A 16,774-nucleotide genomic window follows, 5' to 3' on the forward strand; every position below is an offset into this window, starting at 1 on the left:
TGTGATGCTTTTCTTAACTTTGCAAGTTGCTATTTTACCAGCAGCTTCCTTTTGGGGCATCAGATGACAGATTGAATGATTTAAGAGGAAAAAAAAAAAAAAAAAAAAACATGTGTGGTTGTATTTGAAGTTTAAAAAAAAAAAAGCCTCCAAGAGTCTAAGTGACATTCTGGGTAAGAACACAGCATTATGTTGACGCATATGACATCTCTCTTAATGATGTATGAAATCTCTTTATGGCAGCAGATCACTGAAAGGGTGGAAAGGGACCTGGCTGGGACTTGTATCAGCCGGGTAAACTGTGACTGCCACCCCTGTCCTGGCAGAGGGGAGAGAGGGTAAGAGGTCTGGAAGCTTCCCCATTTGGAAAATGCTCATTCACAGGAATACAAAGACCATCTGGCCTCAGTGACCAGACTTTACAAAATAGGACCTCATTTACATGCAGGGTCACAAAGTGGTGGTTCTGAGTCCCTCCACCTCTGGGTCCAAGTGGGAAATTAGTTCCACTGACAAAACCTCCAGGATTTATGGGAGAAGCTGTAGGGAGTCCCAGAGCACCAGAGCGTGGAGAAATGGGAGGAAGGTTTTCTCCCCAAGACAACCCACCCGGCCTCTGGGGCACCAAAGTCCCCTCACAGAGCCTCTAGTAAGCACCTTCTGTACCTCATCCAACATCCCCCAAGGTTTTCATGATAACTGTTTGTTCTTCTGACCATTAGGACTCAAATTTATAGATCAGGAAACTGAGACACAGGGAAATCAAGGAACTGGCCTGGGAGTTGGCTTCATTTAACTAGTAGTTGGAACAAGAGAGAAGGTACATAGGCTCAATCCATGGGCTATGTGTGCAAAAGTAACACATCACTACTATTCACCCTCCACTGGCCAGAATGCAGTCACATGGTCCCACTGAAATGCAAGGGAGACTGGGAAATGTAGTCTAGCTATAAATCCACGAGGGAAAGTGAATATGGTTTTGGTGAGCTCAGAGCTGTCTCTACTACAGGTGCTAAGTGGAGCCCTGGAGAGCTCAAAGTAGTCTGGGAAGCCAGATTCAAAAACACACTCTATCAAATCTTTCAATCATCCATCTATCCCACACCCATAGTTGCAATGAAAGCTTTCAAACATATCACTGGTCAGTACTCAGTGGCTGAGGGGTAGACAAGAAAGTTACCTATGGGAAATCTCTGAGTCTTCTGGGATGCTAATCTATAATAATAAAAGCATAATATGCTAATTAGACCAGATGTCCTTCTGGACAATCTTCCAGACAAAGCCAGGGCTTCAAGGGAAGCCCGGTCCCAGGTGGCAGAGGAAAGCTGGTGATGGCAGCTGAGGAAGGAAGGCCTAACTCTTGCACAAATTTCATGCATCGGGCCTCTAGTTACATATAAAATTGAGGTACTATTTACTGACAACTTGTTATATGCTAGGCACTGTACCCTATGCTGTAATTGCTTTATCTCATTTAATTCTTACCTGATAGTATTAGGTAGTGACAATGACTATCTCCATCTTGCAGATGAGAAGTTGAAATGTTGAGAGGTCATAAAAGAACTGGAAATCACCCCACAGTAATCTGATCCCAGAGTTCAAGGACTTTACCCAATGCTCTTACATGTCTGTGCTTATTTCTCCCCATCAATAAGATTATGTGTTATGCCTCAAAGGAGAAATATCAGGTTTCTACCTTCTAGTCACATTATTTAAACCACAGCATTAACTCACTGGGGAAGAGAAACATTTTCATAAAATATTCAGAATGTGAAATGAGAAAGAAAAGAAATATATCCACAGGAAAGTCACTAATCAAAGTGATTTTCTTATCCAGTTGCCTTACGTGACTGGTGTTCTACTTAGACAAGAAGGAAACAGAAAGTGGACGGCCAAAATACCATGCTTATCAGACAGCTGCCTGGCACGCTCTTGGCCTCCAGGGGAGGGACACGTGGTCCAAGTCCTAACTCAGAGCAGTTAGTGAGTCCTACATTGGGACAATAGGTGTTTGTCCCTCACATCTGGGACAGCATATTTCTCTAAGGTGGTCTCTCAGCCTAGGTTGCAGGATTGGAGGCTACGAGATGAGTGGTTACTAAGTAGCCTTGTTTCATACTTGGCGAATGTGAAGAAAAGAATCTTTAGGGACAGTTGTATTGTAGTTACTGTTGTTTGCTGGTCTGTTTTCTCCTTGGGGGTGTGGGAGATTTTTCCAGTTTTATTATGCACATAATTTTGTAAACATATCTGAAATCCAAATGTGTTTTTAAATCAATGTTGTGTTATGCTATTCCTCACCCTCTTCCCTCCCCGCCAAAAAAAGCATTATGAAAATCAGGCCAGGCAACAATATATAACCTGAGAAGAGAGGAAATATAATGCATAGTACAAAATGGTACAGGATTGAGGTGTCCATTTCTCTTGCTTACCCTGTGGGCCTGATCACATGACAATAAATTGGCCACATGTGAAGGCTTTGAATAGAAGATTCTAAGGGCTAGGGCTGGATCATTCAAATTAAAAATACAAACTAAACAAAAGGCAGAAAGGCAACAACCATTTTCCTTTAAAAAAATAAAAGTATTCTTTCAATATTCATTTAAATGTATAATAATAAACTGCTATACATTTTAATCTGTTTCTATTTGACAATACCTCACTTGTAAACTCTTTATGGCTTTTACAAATAAGCCTAGAGTCCAAATCTTCACATCATGAATATTTTCAAGGTCTCTAATTTGCAGTAATGCATTTGCATCAAATTCTACAAGCCACTGCAGGGGACAGCTTCAACACTTGGTGCTTGGTAGAAGGTTGGCTGAAGTTTGAGTCCAGGCACCAGAGGGGCTGTGCATCAGGCATGGGGCGAGGGCTGCCTCACATTAATCCTGCCTCTGCTATGGAGAGACTTTCCCCATAGGGGCTTAATCACAAGGAATAAGAACAGCCCATAATTATTGGAACCGAGAGTGGAGATATGAGCTCAGAATTTGCCCAGTACCCATGGTAGTGACAGAGATGGTTCTGAGTTCAGCAACCCTTTCCCTTAGCTAGATTACATTTCCCAGCTTCCTTTGCAATGTGCTGGAACCATATCACCGAGTCCTGGCCAATGGAAGATGCACAGAAGTGATGTATGACTTTTTCAAGCATAGTACATAATAAATTCCTTGACTTGTCCCCTGTACTCTCTCTTATTCTATGTTGAAGCTGCATGAGGTCAACTCCAAGGCAAGTTTCCTAACCACTCTGTTCCTCAACAGGGCCCTGAAGAACTATGTGATCTGCACAATGGAAGCAAACATAGGTTCCATCTCTGGACTTGTTCTGAGGAACATTTAATGCAGTCAAAACAAGACTTTAGAACTTAGTGGCTAACCTTAGGGACTGTGATATCAGAATGTCTGAGATGAAGGCTTTGCTTCATAGTTATGTGAGTTTGGGCAAGTTTTTTTTTTTTTTTTTTTTTTTTTAAACATCCTGTACTATTTCTCATTCTGTAAAATGGGAATAATTACTACTCACTTGATAAGAATGTGATGAGTATAATTGAAATCAAATATATAAGATTCCTAGGACATAATAAGCCTGCTATCCTATGAGTGCTCCATAAATCTTAGATGCTGTTATTACTACTGCAGCTACTATTGCTATTGCTGCTCTTATAAGAGTTACTAGAGGCCCGATGCACAAAATTTGTGCAAGAGTAGACTTCACATCCACGGTGGCTGCCTGGACTCCTCCCTCACAGCCATGGCCCCGGCTTTGTCCAGTAGGTTGCCCGGAAGGATGACCTGTCTAATTAGCATATTATGCTTTTATTATTATAGATTTTTAATACATAAGTTTGCTTAAAAGAGGTGCCTGATACATAGTATTCATAAATATTAATGATCATTTTAACTTTCTGTAAAATACATGTAACAATAGGATCTATCAGAATTAAGTGAAAAAAATGGGTATAAAGTCTTACTATAGTACTTTGTATTGAAAAAAAAAAAAAAAAAAAGTAAGCCTTTGCTAGTCTCCAGACCTATTAAATGCCACATGCGCTCTGGTGAAAAAGGAGGATCTGAGGGTGAATACCAGGCAGTGGGCATGAATGACTCTGTGAAAGTGGAGACAGTTGGCGGATGAATGCACCAAAACCAAACTTCACCTCTTCCATAACTTGATGACCTTGAACCATCCCATTCTAGGCTTTGCCTCTGGAATCAGAAGGCAATGCAGAGCCAAGGATGAACAAGGCTCTTAACTCAGGACCTACGACCCACAAAGGCTCCCTAAATAGAAATGTGTGGGTCCTTTGGTAGGAAAATTAAAACTTTATGTCCTCTAGCTTCTAACTGTAAACTAGTACTCCATTTATGTTACATGTATGTAACAAATAACAATAGTATTACAGTATTTGTAACTTTGTCAGCCAACAAAAATCACAGAGCTTTTAGTCACATTACATATCGAAATAATAGTCACAGAGATCTCAAAATATTATAATCTTATCCTTATTTCCAAATTATAGTCATTACTAGACTTACTTGTTATTTAATGTATTAATAAAGAAAGCAATACTTCCACTAGATCATATTTATTATTTTTGGATCATATTTATTATTTTATTAGATGCATTTCAATATAAATGGTTTCCTTAGGAATCTTAATTATTTTATGTTATGTATTTTAAATCTTTGTTCTGCAAAACCCCATACTCCTCCCAGATGCCAAAGGGACTGATGCAACAGAAAAGGTAACAGGTCCCTGAAAAAGGGTCTTGAGGATTCTCAGTCTTCTACACACAAAGAGGCCAGGTCAGGACTCCAGAAACCTGTTGGTGATTACCTGGCTGTCTTCTGACAGGTGTCCTCCTGGGTCCTCTGCTATAGCATTTATAAAGTGGAGCTAATAATGTTCTTCCCAAATCCTTCATAGGATTGCTAAGAGTCCAGTGTGATGCAGAAGGTGACTATACTGGCTAAGAGCAATAGGTTCTGCACAAACTTGGGCATCAGTCCTACTGTGCCTTGGAAACTGAATGCTCTGATTCTGACTCCTCATGTGTGTTCTGTGTGCTGGTCCCAGTTGCCCCTCTTACAATGCTGCAGAAGGAAAGCGCCAAAACCTTTGGGTGACAGACCACTGAAGGCTCTATAGCCTGATTTTGGGTTGAAACCTGGCTGTACCCCTTACTAACTATATGACTATAGAAAAATAGATTGATCTCTTTGAATCTCTGTTTTCTCTCCTTTAATGATGAAAAGAATGACAGTGAATGATATGCAGTGTACAAGGTATGTGATAGAGCGTCCAGCAACCAACCACAATGTAAGGCTCAGGGAAACACAATGCTTTGTATAAGAGAAGTGAATGTCATCTTTAATATCAATCTCATCACTATAACATTGAAGCAGGTAACTAATGTTCATGGAATACCCATGTAATCCTCACATTTCTCAGACCCCTTGCCATGGACAAGTTTTAGCTGGCGATTGGGGTGAAAGCGGTGCAGATCATTTCTGTGCTGGGACAATGAAAAACACAAGAGAAAGTACATGTTCTCTTTTCTCCCATCCTGTAGTGATGGCAGAGGTGTGTGTTGACACAAGGGAGCCACAGGACAGAAGCACCTGTATTGATGGACCACTATGTGGAGAAGACTACCCTGGAGAGTCAACCATGCTCACTAGACATGCAGCTCAGGGAAGAAACAAGCCTCTGTTGAGTGAGCCATTGAGATGTCATGGCTAGCTTGTTACTTCAGCACAGCCTCTCCTGACTAAGAAAACCACAAGGAAGCATATGACTTCATGTATGATGACAACAGCTAGACCTGCTATGAGTCACGCTTAGAATTCAGCATCTTCATCTAGGGTATGAGTATACAATCCATTTGCAAGATCTGGACAGAGTCTAGTCTGAAGACTAAATACAGTCCAATGAACGTTGCTCAGTGTGCAAGGAAAGCCATCACTCCATCTTCTACTTATCACCTGAAAACCCTGATGGCCACACACAGCATTAACTCAGTGGGACTCAGGAAGTCTGCCTGAGACACTGTGTTTGCAGACCACACGCATGTTAGCTGAAACCACTATGAGGCTATTTCCATACAGTATTCACTCTTATTTTCTCCAAAGGCACTAGTACCTCTGAACATGGCAGTGAGCTATCAGTTCTACTGGCTGCCAGTCTGTAGGAAGAGGAGGAGAAGGAGGGGTCTGTACGTGGAGGACCAGAATTTCTACAGAGGCTAATGCTGAGGACAGCAACAGGGCAAAGTATAAAATGTAATTAACACATTTCAAATCAACACGGAAAAGTGTCCAATGTTTGAGTATTAATTAATATTTTTGCAAATGAATTACATTAGAATGACAAGGCCAACAAGAGACTCGAAGAGTTTACTAATTTTGTTCTACTCCTCTTATTTAAATGGCCACATGGATTATCACTTTATTCAATTTTTATTTTTTTTAATTTACCAGAAATGATCTAAACACGACTCTATTTCACAGCTATCATCATTTATTCATAGCTCAATAGAGGAAGCTGGAATAGCAATAACTCTTTCCCCCTAATTGTCATTCTGGTGAGATAAGTGGGATATCATCCCTGAGTCAAGCTACATTAGTGCCGAGAATCAGACATACTCACAAAGTTCCTGCAAGTGTGTTAGCATCATTTGTCATGAGAGGTTTGTGCTAAGCAATGCAGACTTGCAAGCCTGCCTCCCCCATCTTAGTTGGGCTTCTGGTTCAAAAGGCAAATCACCTGGAATTAAATACTAACCACCTACTAGCCATATGGCCTTGGGTGGACCCTATCAAGTCTTCTGAGCCTTGGCTTTCTCACTCGTTAAATAGATGTTATATTAATATTCACCCATCCAAGTTTGTGGAGGTAATAAAGGTTGTAATCCACATAAAATGCTTAACACTGTGCCTTGCATACAGTGGGCATTTAATGAATGTCACTGCCCTCACTTCCCCACTATCACCACCATCACAAGCACCATCACAACCACCACCACCACCACCACAACCACCATTACCATCATCACCACCAGGAGCACCATTATCACCATCAGGAGCACCATCATCAGCACCACAACCACTGTCATCACTACCACACCCATCATCATCACCACCATCATTACCACCACAACCATCATCATCACTGCTGTTATCAAGGGTCACCTCCAATGTTCCTTATCAGGTCCAATTCACATGTTCTTTTCTCCTCTTCCATCCCCAAACTACTATACAGTTAAGCTGAAGAAGTATATTTGCTGTTTGTCAAGTTTATTCCTGATTATTTAAAATGCCACAAACTGTAGTGTACAGGTATGTGGCCCCCGAAACTTCTTACTGGTCTTAGAACTAGGACACATTGGTGCAGAGGGAACAAGGACTTATGTCATCTGGGAAGTCTACTGAGACTTCATCTACCTCAAACCCACTTCTATTTTAGAAGTTGGCTAAATTTCACTTCTGCATATTTCACTAGATCACAGGCTCCTGGAAAGCATGTATCCTATTCATTTTAAGCGACCAGGTCCAAAAGAGTAGCAATTGAGTAGTAGATGCTTTTTAAGCTTGTTGAGTCCATGCATGCCCACCAAGAAAGTGCCATCTGTTAATACATGTAGTCTGCTTGGTTTCTGAGCCCCTGAGCCCAACCCAGATCCAGCTGTGGCCCTTCTTCCTTCTTTCTCTCTAGCCCTAGTATTGCCATGATTCTCTCAGGGCACCCACTGTTTCCTATGTAGACACCTCTGTATTCTCTGACCCTTTGTCCTTGGCCCTGAATTCCATAATCAATCAGTTTTCCTCTCTTCCCCTGGGCTGATTCCGAACATCCCAAAGCTCCCCTTCCATCGCCACATCTCTAAGCCTTCTCCCATTGCCTCTGTGGAAGCCATGCCACTGTGGACGAGTCCATTTCTCCTTTGCCATTGATAAAACATGCTGAATCCTTGTAATTATGCAACATTACAGACTATGACAGGCTGGAGCCTCTGCTGTTCAGTCTAATTTGGTGCATTGAGTCTGAGAGCTGAAGTGAAATATGAGCCTGGAGCACATCTTTTGATCTTAAACAGTCAGAAGGTTGGAATGTATAATGCTATGGAAATAAACGGTGTCAAAACTGTAGGAAATAATTTATGGTGTGGGAATAGGGGTTTGTGATCACAGAGCACTCACAACATCTTATGAGAGAGTGTCAATGAAACTGGTTGAGCAGGGGAAGGCTTGGAAGAAGAAAGGATTGGAAGGGAGAATGGGTTTTTTTCTCTTGAGGGGAGGAAGGCCTCTGAGAGATGGTAAGTGACTCCTGGCCTCACGTGCTCATCACCTCAGCTGAATTTAGGATCTAACAGTACTGGATATGATTTCTGATCCCCCTCCTATTGTCTCCACGACTCATTTAATCAGCTACCTTGAGCCTCAGTTTGCTTATCTGTACAATATGATATTTTAGGAAATAGTGCTTACTTCATAGGGTTCTTATAAAAGTGAAATTAAACATGACAAGGTATATAAAATGGCTTGTAGGGTGATTGGCATTATAGTCAGATGCTAATTAAAAAATAACCTTTTGTTTTTGTTATTTCTAATCCCATAGCAACATACAAATAATGAGATCCTTCTAGCATCCTCAAAAACTCATAATTACAAACACACTTTTTTTTTCTGAAAGAAGCAGTAGAAAGAGAAATTTTAAAACTATTTACCTTTTTTGGGGACCCTCAATTAATTTCTCCAGAGTCAGGTGCTTCTGGAAGACTCTGGGACTGATGCTTCCATTTGGTTTAGAGGCTACAAACTAATTCTGCTTGGCACCTCAGCCATTTCCTATTGTCACTGTGAATGAGTTCCCAATGACACCAACAGCCACAGTGATGAGCACATCTTAAGCACTATCTATGCACCAGGTAATATTCTAATTGCCTTCCTACTTTATATTTTGCCTTTTCACTATTGTAAAAGAAGCACTATAAGGTCTATTCATTAATTATTTTCATTCTATGGAGGAGATAAATGCAACAAACCAAGATTAAGTAATTTTCCCGAGTTTCACCACCAGCAGGGACTGGACATAGGAAATGATGGAGCTGAACCCATGCATCAGACTTCATAGCTGAGCTCACAATGGTGGGGGTTTCATAGCAGAAATAGCTCTAGCCCTGTGACCATGCAGACTGATTCCAACACTGGTCCTGCTCTTTAATTCTTTTTTAATATGCCCTAATTCTTTTTTTAAATATATATTTTTATTGATTTTAGAGAGGGGAAGGGAGAGGGATAGAGTGGTAGAAAATTCAATATAAAACATTGATTGTCTGCCTCTTGTACATCCTCCACTGGGGATCAAACCCACAACTGAAGCATGTACCCTGACTAGGAATTGAACGGTGACCTTCTGGTTCATGGTCCAACACTCAACCTCTGAGCCACACTGGCCAAACATATGCTCTAATTCTTTTTTTTTTTTCATTTAAATTCTTTATTGTTGAAAATATTACATATGTCTTCTCCCCCCCACCCCATTGACCTCTCCCCACCTTCTCCTGCCTCTCAGCACATGCCCTCACACCCTACTGTCTATCTCCATTGGTTATGCTTATATGCGTGCATACAAGTCCTTTGGGTGATCTTTTACTGCCCCCCCTCCTCCACTGTCCCCTGTCTTCCCTCTAAAATTTGACAGTCTGCTGTTTAATTCTTAAGTAAGTTTGGTCAACCTATGTCTCCTTTCAGAGTCTTGGCTTCTTACTCTGTAAAATATGTACAGTGACATTCAATTAAAGATCATGTGAGGATAACACAGTGCTTGGCACTCGGTGAACACATGGTGAATGATGGACACAGTGTTCACTTTGCCGCTGCGTCAGGCTCCCTCTCACCTCTTCCCCCCCCCCCCCCAGGTGCTTCTGAACAGAGCTCTGATCTAGCAGCTTCTTACCTGTGCCTCAGTCAGTGGTCCCCTCTCTCTGCTTGTTCCCCTCTAGCCCCCAAATCTGCTTCTGTTCCCCTTATTCTCAGCATATATAGTTCCCTCTGCTACTCACTGGGAGGATGAAGACTGCCAGGCATAACCTCTTTCAATTTCTCTTCCCTCTCCTTCACTTTATCATTCTTGCTCTTCATCCTTTCTTTCTCAGTGTCACAGGAGAAAATGTTCTTTTTCAGTACAATTAATGCCACAGCTCTCTGGCATGGTGCTGAGCCCTGGTGACACAGTGGTGAGGCAAAGCATACTCTGCTCAACTTTCAGAGGGTAAGACCTATCTGTGTTCTGATGCCCATCCACACATCTTAATTCCAGACCTGTGACATACACAAAATTGCCTCCCATATCCATCTTCAAAGTTTCTCCCAGCCAAGGGCCAAAGTTCCTGTGGCTCAAATACTTGAAAGGCTGGCCTACACTATGATTATATGTCTTCTCTTTCCATTTACTCCTTAGGCCACCACATCTAGCACTCCTGCTTCAATCACCTACATTGGAAATGCATTCTTGAGGATGTTAATGATTGTAGACTTGACAAACCCAGTGCCCTCAATGCGGTGCTCATTCTCTTGGACCCACTGAATCATTTCATAATCTCATCTCTTTCTCATAATCCTCTCTTGCTCTTTGCTTTCTGTGAGGTCACTTGGCCATAGTTTCTTCCGGTTCATTCCCATCTCTTCCATTTTCCTCACTGCTTCCACATCCCCATTAATGCTTATTTTCTGAATGTGCAAGCTCTTTATCAACTTTGCCTTTGCTCATGTTCTCAACTTTTCTTTACTTGATGCCATCCTAACTTACCCCTCAGGCTCCAGACTGCATATTGCCTCCTCTGGGAAGCCTCCATTGATACCCATCTCCAATCTTAGGCTGTCATATTTGAACCCAGATACAAAACTTACTGAAAATGCAGCAGGACTTGTGGAAAGGGTTTCACTCTTTTAAGAAAGCTGGATCTCATGAAACAAATGATACTACAGCATTATGATTTAACCATTTCCCCCCATATGTTCTTTGAGAGTATGATTGAGTGTATATGTATATGTCAAACTTGTATATCTATCCCAATACCTAGTGCTTTGCCCAGAATATAATAGCTGTCTCTCACATGTCCATCAAATTTAATAAATACCAAATATATTTCTAACTGAGAATTCTTGGCCCTTGAATTAAGATCTGGTGATTATTTAAATTTCTTTAAAAAATATATTTTACTGATTTTTTACAGAGAGAAAGAGAGAGAGAGTTAAAAACATCGATGAGAGAGAAACATTGACCAGCTGTCTCTTGCACACCCCCTACTGGGGATGTGCCTGCAACCAAGGTACATGCCCTTGACTGGAATCGAACCCGGAACCCTTCAATCAGCAGGCAGACACTCTATACTAGGGGTGTCAAACTCAATCAGAGAAGGGGCCAAAATCTAAAATCCAGCCTAAATCGCGGGCCGAATGGTTTACTGAACAGTCATATACTGTCATTGTGATGTAAATGCAGCGGAGTGCAGTGATGACAGCGCGGTGCAGGCCACATTGCAAGGCCTGGCGGGACGGATTTGGCCCGCGGGCCTTGTGTTTGACACATGTGCTCTATACACTGAGCCAAACCGGTTTTGGCTAAGTTTCTTTAAATATTCTTTCGAGTTGGGTTTCAAGGACAAGAAAGACTATCAAAGTATGATTGAGTAAAACTAGGCCAGGCCAAGAGAGCTCCTTGGGAAGTATTGCTGATCTTCGAGTAGATCTGCCTTTGGGAGGGTCAAAGAGGGCCATTCACTCCATGTGAATTATATCATGTAAGTAAACTTCTGCCTGTTCAAGGTCAGCCACAACATAAAATTATTGGAGCAAGTTTTCAAAATCATGGATCTCAAAATTAATTGCTAATTAGGTTATTTATTTATTGTCTTACTTTATACAAGAGATAAAAGATGAGGGTTGTCTGAGGAAGCAAAATAATTCCTGAGCATCTGCTTTATACAGATTAACAAATTTACAATTCAAACCAATATTTTGGGGTGGGTTGCATTATTCCTGTTTTACTGATAAGAGGCCCTTTAGCAGTGAAGTGACTGGCCCACAGGCACATAACTTGTACGTGGTGGACCCATGAGTCACACCTTGTCTACAAGACTCTGAGGCCCACCCTCTTTCCACTGGAACCCTCTTGGTGCAAGAGCTCAATTTTGCCTTGTAAATGTTCTGGCCTCTCAAGTGAATTGGAATGGCCAGGACAAAACATAACATAACAAAACAAAAGCAAACAACCAGTCCCTTCTCAAAAGCACTGTTTTCTGCAGCCCTGGATCTCCTTTCTTGAGAACCAGGACTGAGACGGGGAAAAATAAACGATTCCTTGCCAGGAAAAAGGGATGGGTGGGAGGGAGATTCTACCTATGCTTCCTGAAGCCCACTGAGTTTTGCTACCTGGGTAGCTTGCCACTGCAATTATTTGGGACAGCAAAACTGTAATATCAATCAATCTCAGTGCGACTGCTTTGCCATGAAATAGGAGCAGGCCAATTTATCAAAATTGAGGCTCTCCACTGGGCTTATATCACCATTAAACTATCAACAGGAAATCATTAAGGTGAGGCAAGAAACCAACTGGTAACTGAAAAGAAGTGATTTTTTTTTTAACATCTTTGCATGTAACCTTCTTTGTTTGGCTGTCAGCAAAGTCAACATGGGGCTGGGTCTCAGATCTTTGTGTTAACGTGCAGTTGGTGGCAGAGAGAACTCAGATGTAGGCATTTGCAATGCAATGGCTATGCCCAGGTTACTTGGTTCTCTCTCAGCAGGGCAAGCTGCATGACGATAAATAGGGGGAAAATGTGTATGCATTCGTGCGATAAAATAGGCTTAATGATTCTGAAGGGGAAAGAGTCCATGAGACATACAGTAGCAACTTAGGAACAAAATGGAACCATGCAGGGCCAATTAATGTGCAAATACGTGTGTGCTGAACTTGTATTCCATTCATCATGTGGACATGGAAATTGGGCCATTTATCTGCTATATTATGTATGTGACATCTTAGTTTGGTTCTTACAGGCTGCTCGGGGACAAAGGGCCATGTGCTTTGCTGCTAGCAGAGGGAATTTTAGATAAATTCTTCAGCTGTCATAAACATCACTGGGCAGAATTTGGTCAGAAGATAAAGCTCTTTCCTCTGCAGGATTTGAACATTTCTCAGTAGTCCATGTGCCATCTTATTAAAACTGTGTGTGGTGCATATGCCATGAAAAATTACTGGCACAAACAGCTTGCTGTCATGTTTTCAAAGTCCAGATTTAGCAAACGTTTTCACATATTCACTGTCAATCTGCAGAGAAAGGGAACTGGCAAAGCCATTCTTTCTTGCTGATTCTGTGGGTTTGCAATTCATCTTGCCTCTCTTTACCCAGTGTTTCCTCCACAGGTGGGGTTTGTTCTGCTTAAATTACAACTGTTTGTCTATACTTAAAAGGAAAAGAAAGAAACCTGAAAAGGAAAAGGACCCCACAGAAGTGGCATTTCTCCAGAGCCACTATTATTTACCTAACAGAACCTGCCATGAATATGGATCATGCACTAAATAATGGTGATTGCTTTCTTTGATGAATTAGCATTAGAAATTCAATTAATAAAATGTTACCTCCCTGTAGTAGTGCCAAAAAAATATGGTCTCGGCTACAGCAATTACAATTCAGCCTTATAAACATCTAGAGGCCCAGTGCATGAAATTCATGCACTGGAAGAGTCCCTAGCAGCTTCCAGCTGTTGGCCAGGGCCTCCCTCCCTTCCCCTGGCTGACTCCACCACCTGGTTGAACTCCCAGACAACTCCCAGTCAAGGGTACAATTTGAATACTATGCTTTTAGTATATAGGGTGGTTAGGAGAAAGAAAAAGTTGGGGTGATTTTTAACTTGCTCTATCTGGAAAATGGGATTCTGGAGTGAATGAATGGTTATTTTGATCTGCAAGTATTGTCTCTATACTGAGCATTGCTATACTTCCTCATTTCCTCCATACCACCTGTTCATCTTCCTTGTTCATTATCCTGTTTTATACTGTTTTGTGTTTGTGATTCTTCTTTTTTTGCAAGCAGCTTCATTTTTTTCTTATATAAAAACTAGAGGCCTAGTGCATCATGCTCAGCCTGTACCCTCTCCAATCCAGGATCCCTGGAGATCAAGCCTAAACCAGCAGTCGGACATCCCTCTCACAATTCTGGACAGCTGTCTCCTAATCACTCACCTGCCTGCCTGCCTAGTTGCCCTTAACTTCCCCCCTTGCCAGCCTGATTTCCCCTCACTGCCTCTGAGTGCTGGCCTGATTGCCCCTGACTGCCCTCCCCACAGACCTGGTTACCCCTTTCTGCCCCTCTGCCAGCCTGGTTGCCCCAAGTTGCCCCCCCCTGCCATGATGGTCACCCCCATCTGCCTCCCCTTCTGGCCTCCTCACCCCTCATTGCCCCCCCTACCAACCTAATCGCCCCCCAACTGCACCCCCTGCTTGCCTGGTTGCCCCAAACTGCCCCTCCTGACAGCCTGGTTGCTCCTCATGCTTCCAAACCCCTGCTGGCCTGGTCGCCCCATGCAGCCTACTTGTTAAGTCATTTGGTCATCCCTCACTAATGCCCCTGCTGACCTGGGCATAGGCAGCCATCTTGTGAGGGAGTGAGAGTTAATTTGCTTATTACCTCTTTATTATATAGAATCACCTAATATAAAGCACATCCACCTTATGAGTAGCACTATACATTTAACATGTGATAGTTACCTATGCAACCGCATCCAGATGAAGGTGCTGCATATTCTCCATCACCCAACAGGTTCTCTTGTGCCTGACACAGACATAACCTCTATTGTTACTTTTATCACCAGACAGGAGTGTTTTGCATATGTGTATAAATAAAACTATACAGGATGTGTTCTTTTCTTCTGATAATTTTTCACCAACACCTCTGAGATTCATACAGGCTGTTATACATATCTATAGACAATTCTTTTTTATTGTTGTCTTGAATTGCATGAATATACCGCTATTTATTGACCTATTATCCCCTTAATTGGGAATTTGGTTTGTTCCTACTTTGGGGCTGTGATAAATAAAGCTTCTATGAAAATTATTACATATATTTATGGGTAGATATAAGCAGTCATTTCTCTTGGGCATATAATTAGGAGTAGAATTGTTAGATAATTAAGCACTATTTTCCCAATATTTAAAGTATTTCAATTCTCCAAAAGATCATTTTTAAATCTGAAAAAAATGGTTACAACAAACATCCTGTTTTCTAACATTGAAAAGAGGCAACATATGTAAAGGTGTTCAATTGTTGACTGATTGCTTTAAAAAGACAAATGTGGCACAAATATGAGATTTCCCAGGGGGAGAGGGAAGATTGTAAGGAGTGGCTGCTGTCCGTGGTTTTGACCACAGTGCCTGAGACCTACTATTCTATTCTGATCTAGATTCCAGCAATCAGGCCTTAAGGAGGCGAGGAGCTAACATTTATTGCACACCCACTATGCACCAGGCCATGATGTGAATGAGACCTGGCTCATATTTTGTTATGCAATGAATGATGAAATCCTAACCCCCAGTGTGATGGTATTAGGAGACGTGACCTTTGGGAAGTATTGTAATTAGATCCTGAGAGTGGAGGCGTGGTGAATAGAATTAGTGCCCTTTAACAGAAGTGAACTTTCTACCTGTTCTTCCTTTACAATTCCCAATGGATGGTCTCCTTGCTGGTGACTTCCAACCAGCAACTATTAAAAATTCTTTGCCTATGTTTTCAGCATCAGCCATAGTTTTCTTCATGCCCCGAGGATGCTCAGGGAGAGGAAAAAGAGGGGGAACAGAAAGCACTAAAGACAGAGGGAAGAGTCACTACCAAAGCAAAGGCTTGTCTCAATGGAGCAAGAATCGTATCCAGTATACAGACAGACCCTGAGGCCACCATGATAGCAATGAGCAGGAGACCCAGCTGGGAGACCATTAACTGTCTTTACCAAGCTACTCAGCACACACTCCACCATGAAGTCCAGCACAGCGGCCAGGTTGGCCCCAAACCCAACAACACAGGAACAACCGGGTGAGAGCGCAGCATCCAAACCGCCAGAGGTCACACAGAGGAGTTATAGCCAGACACCGATTTCCCTGAAACCCCAAAGGAACTATTCAAAATGCCCTCCAAAGTGACAGAAAGACCTCATTTCCTACCTCGGTGTTGCTGGCAGCCAGGCTTGCTGAATCCTGCAAGTTAAAGAAAACAAAGACATTAGGATTGATTCAACAAGAAGGTAATTGGATTAATTGTCTTTTTAAAGGAACTGGCATCAATAATTTGTTTTGACCTGAGGGGACAATTGGTACCACACACACACACACACACACACACACACACACACAGGCACTTTTGCTTCCACCAGGCAGAGCAATAAAATTTGTTTTTCTGGTCCTGTGTTTAAGGTGAAGAGGATAATTAATATTTTTAACACATTATAAAAATCTTTCCAGGAAAAAAGAGGAGGGCCATATGCAATGCCCATGCACTGATCATGATTAAGTGAACACTGAGAAAGCAAAAACAATGAAGACATTTTTGAGGGTGTCTTTTTCCTTAATTTTTTTTTGTTGATCCTCACCAGAGGATAATTTTTTCCATTAATTTTTAGAGAGGGTAGAATGGAGGGAGGAATGGAGAGAGAGAAACATTGATGTGAGAGAGATATATCACTTGGTTGCTTCCTGCACATGCCCCACT

The 16,774-nt window shown here is 41.9% G+C and overlaps 1 protein-coding gene across 18 annotated transcripts in view; it reads right to left on the reverse strand.

The window, feature by feature from the left end:
* The window catches only part of RBFOX1 (RNA binding fox-1 homolog 1), a 2,022,031-nt gene that overhangs the window by 1,521,381 nt on the left and 483,876 nt on the right, over positions 1–16,774 (reverse strand). For all 18 annotated transcript variants that reach the window (XM_036410672.2, XM_045571305.1, XM_045571304.1 and 15 more), the window contains exon 3: positions 16,231–16,263. In XM_036410672.2, the coding sequence (XP_036266565.1) occupies positions 16,231–16,263 (33 nt within the window). The remainder of the gene's footprint in view (positions 1–16,230; positions 16,264–16,774) is intronic.

The sequence above is a fragment of the Pipistrellus kuhlii genome, unplaced genomic scaffold, assembly GCF_014108245.1.
Source record: "Pipistrellus kuhlii isolate mPipKuh1 unplaced genomic scaffold, mPipKuh1.p scaffold_m20_p_4, whole genome shotgun sequence".
Taxonomy (NCBI): Eukaryota; Metazoa; Chordata; class Mammalia; order Chiroptera; family Vespertilionidae; genus Pipistrellus; species Pipistrellus kuhlii.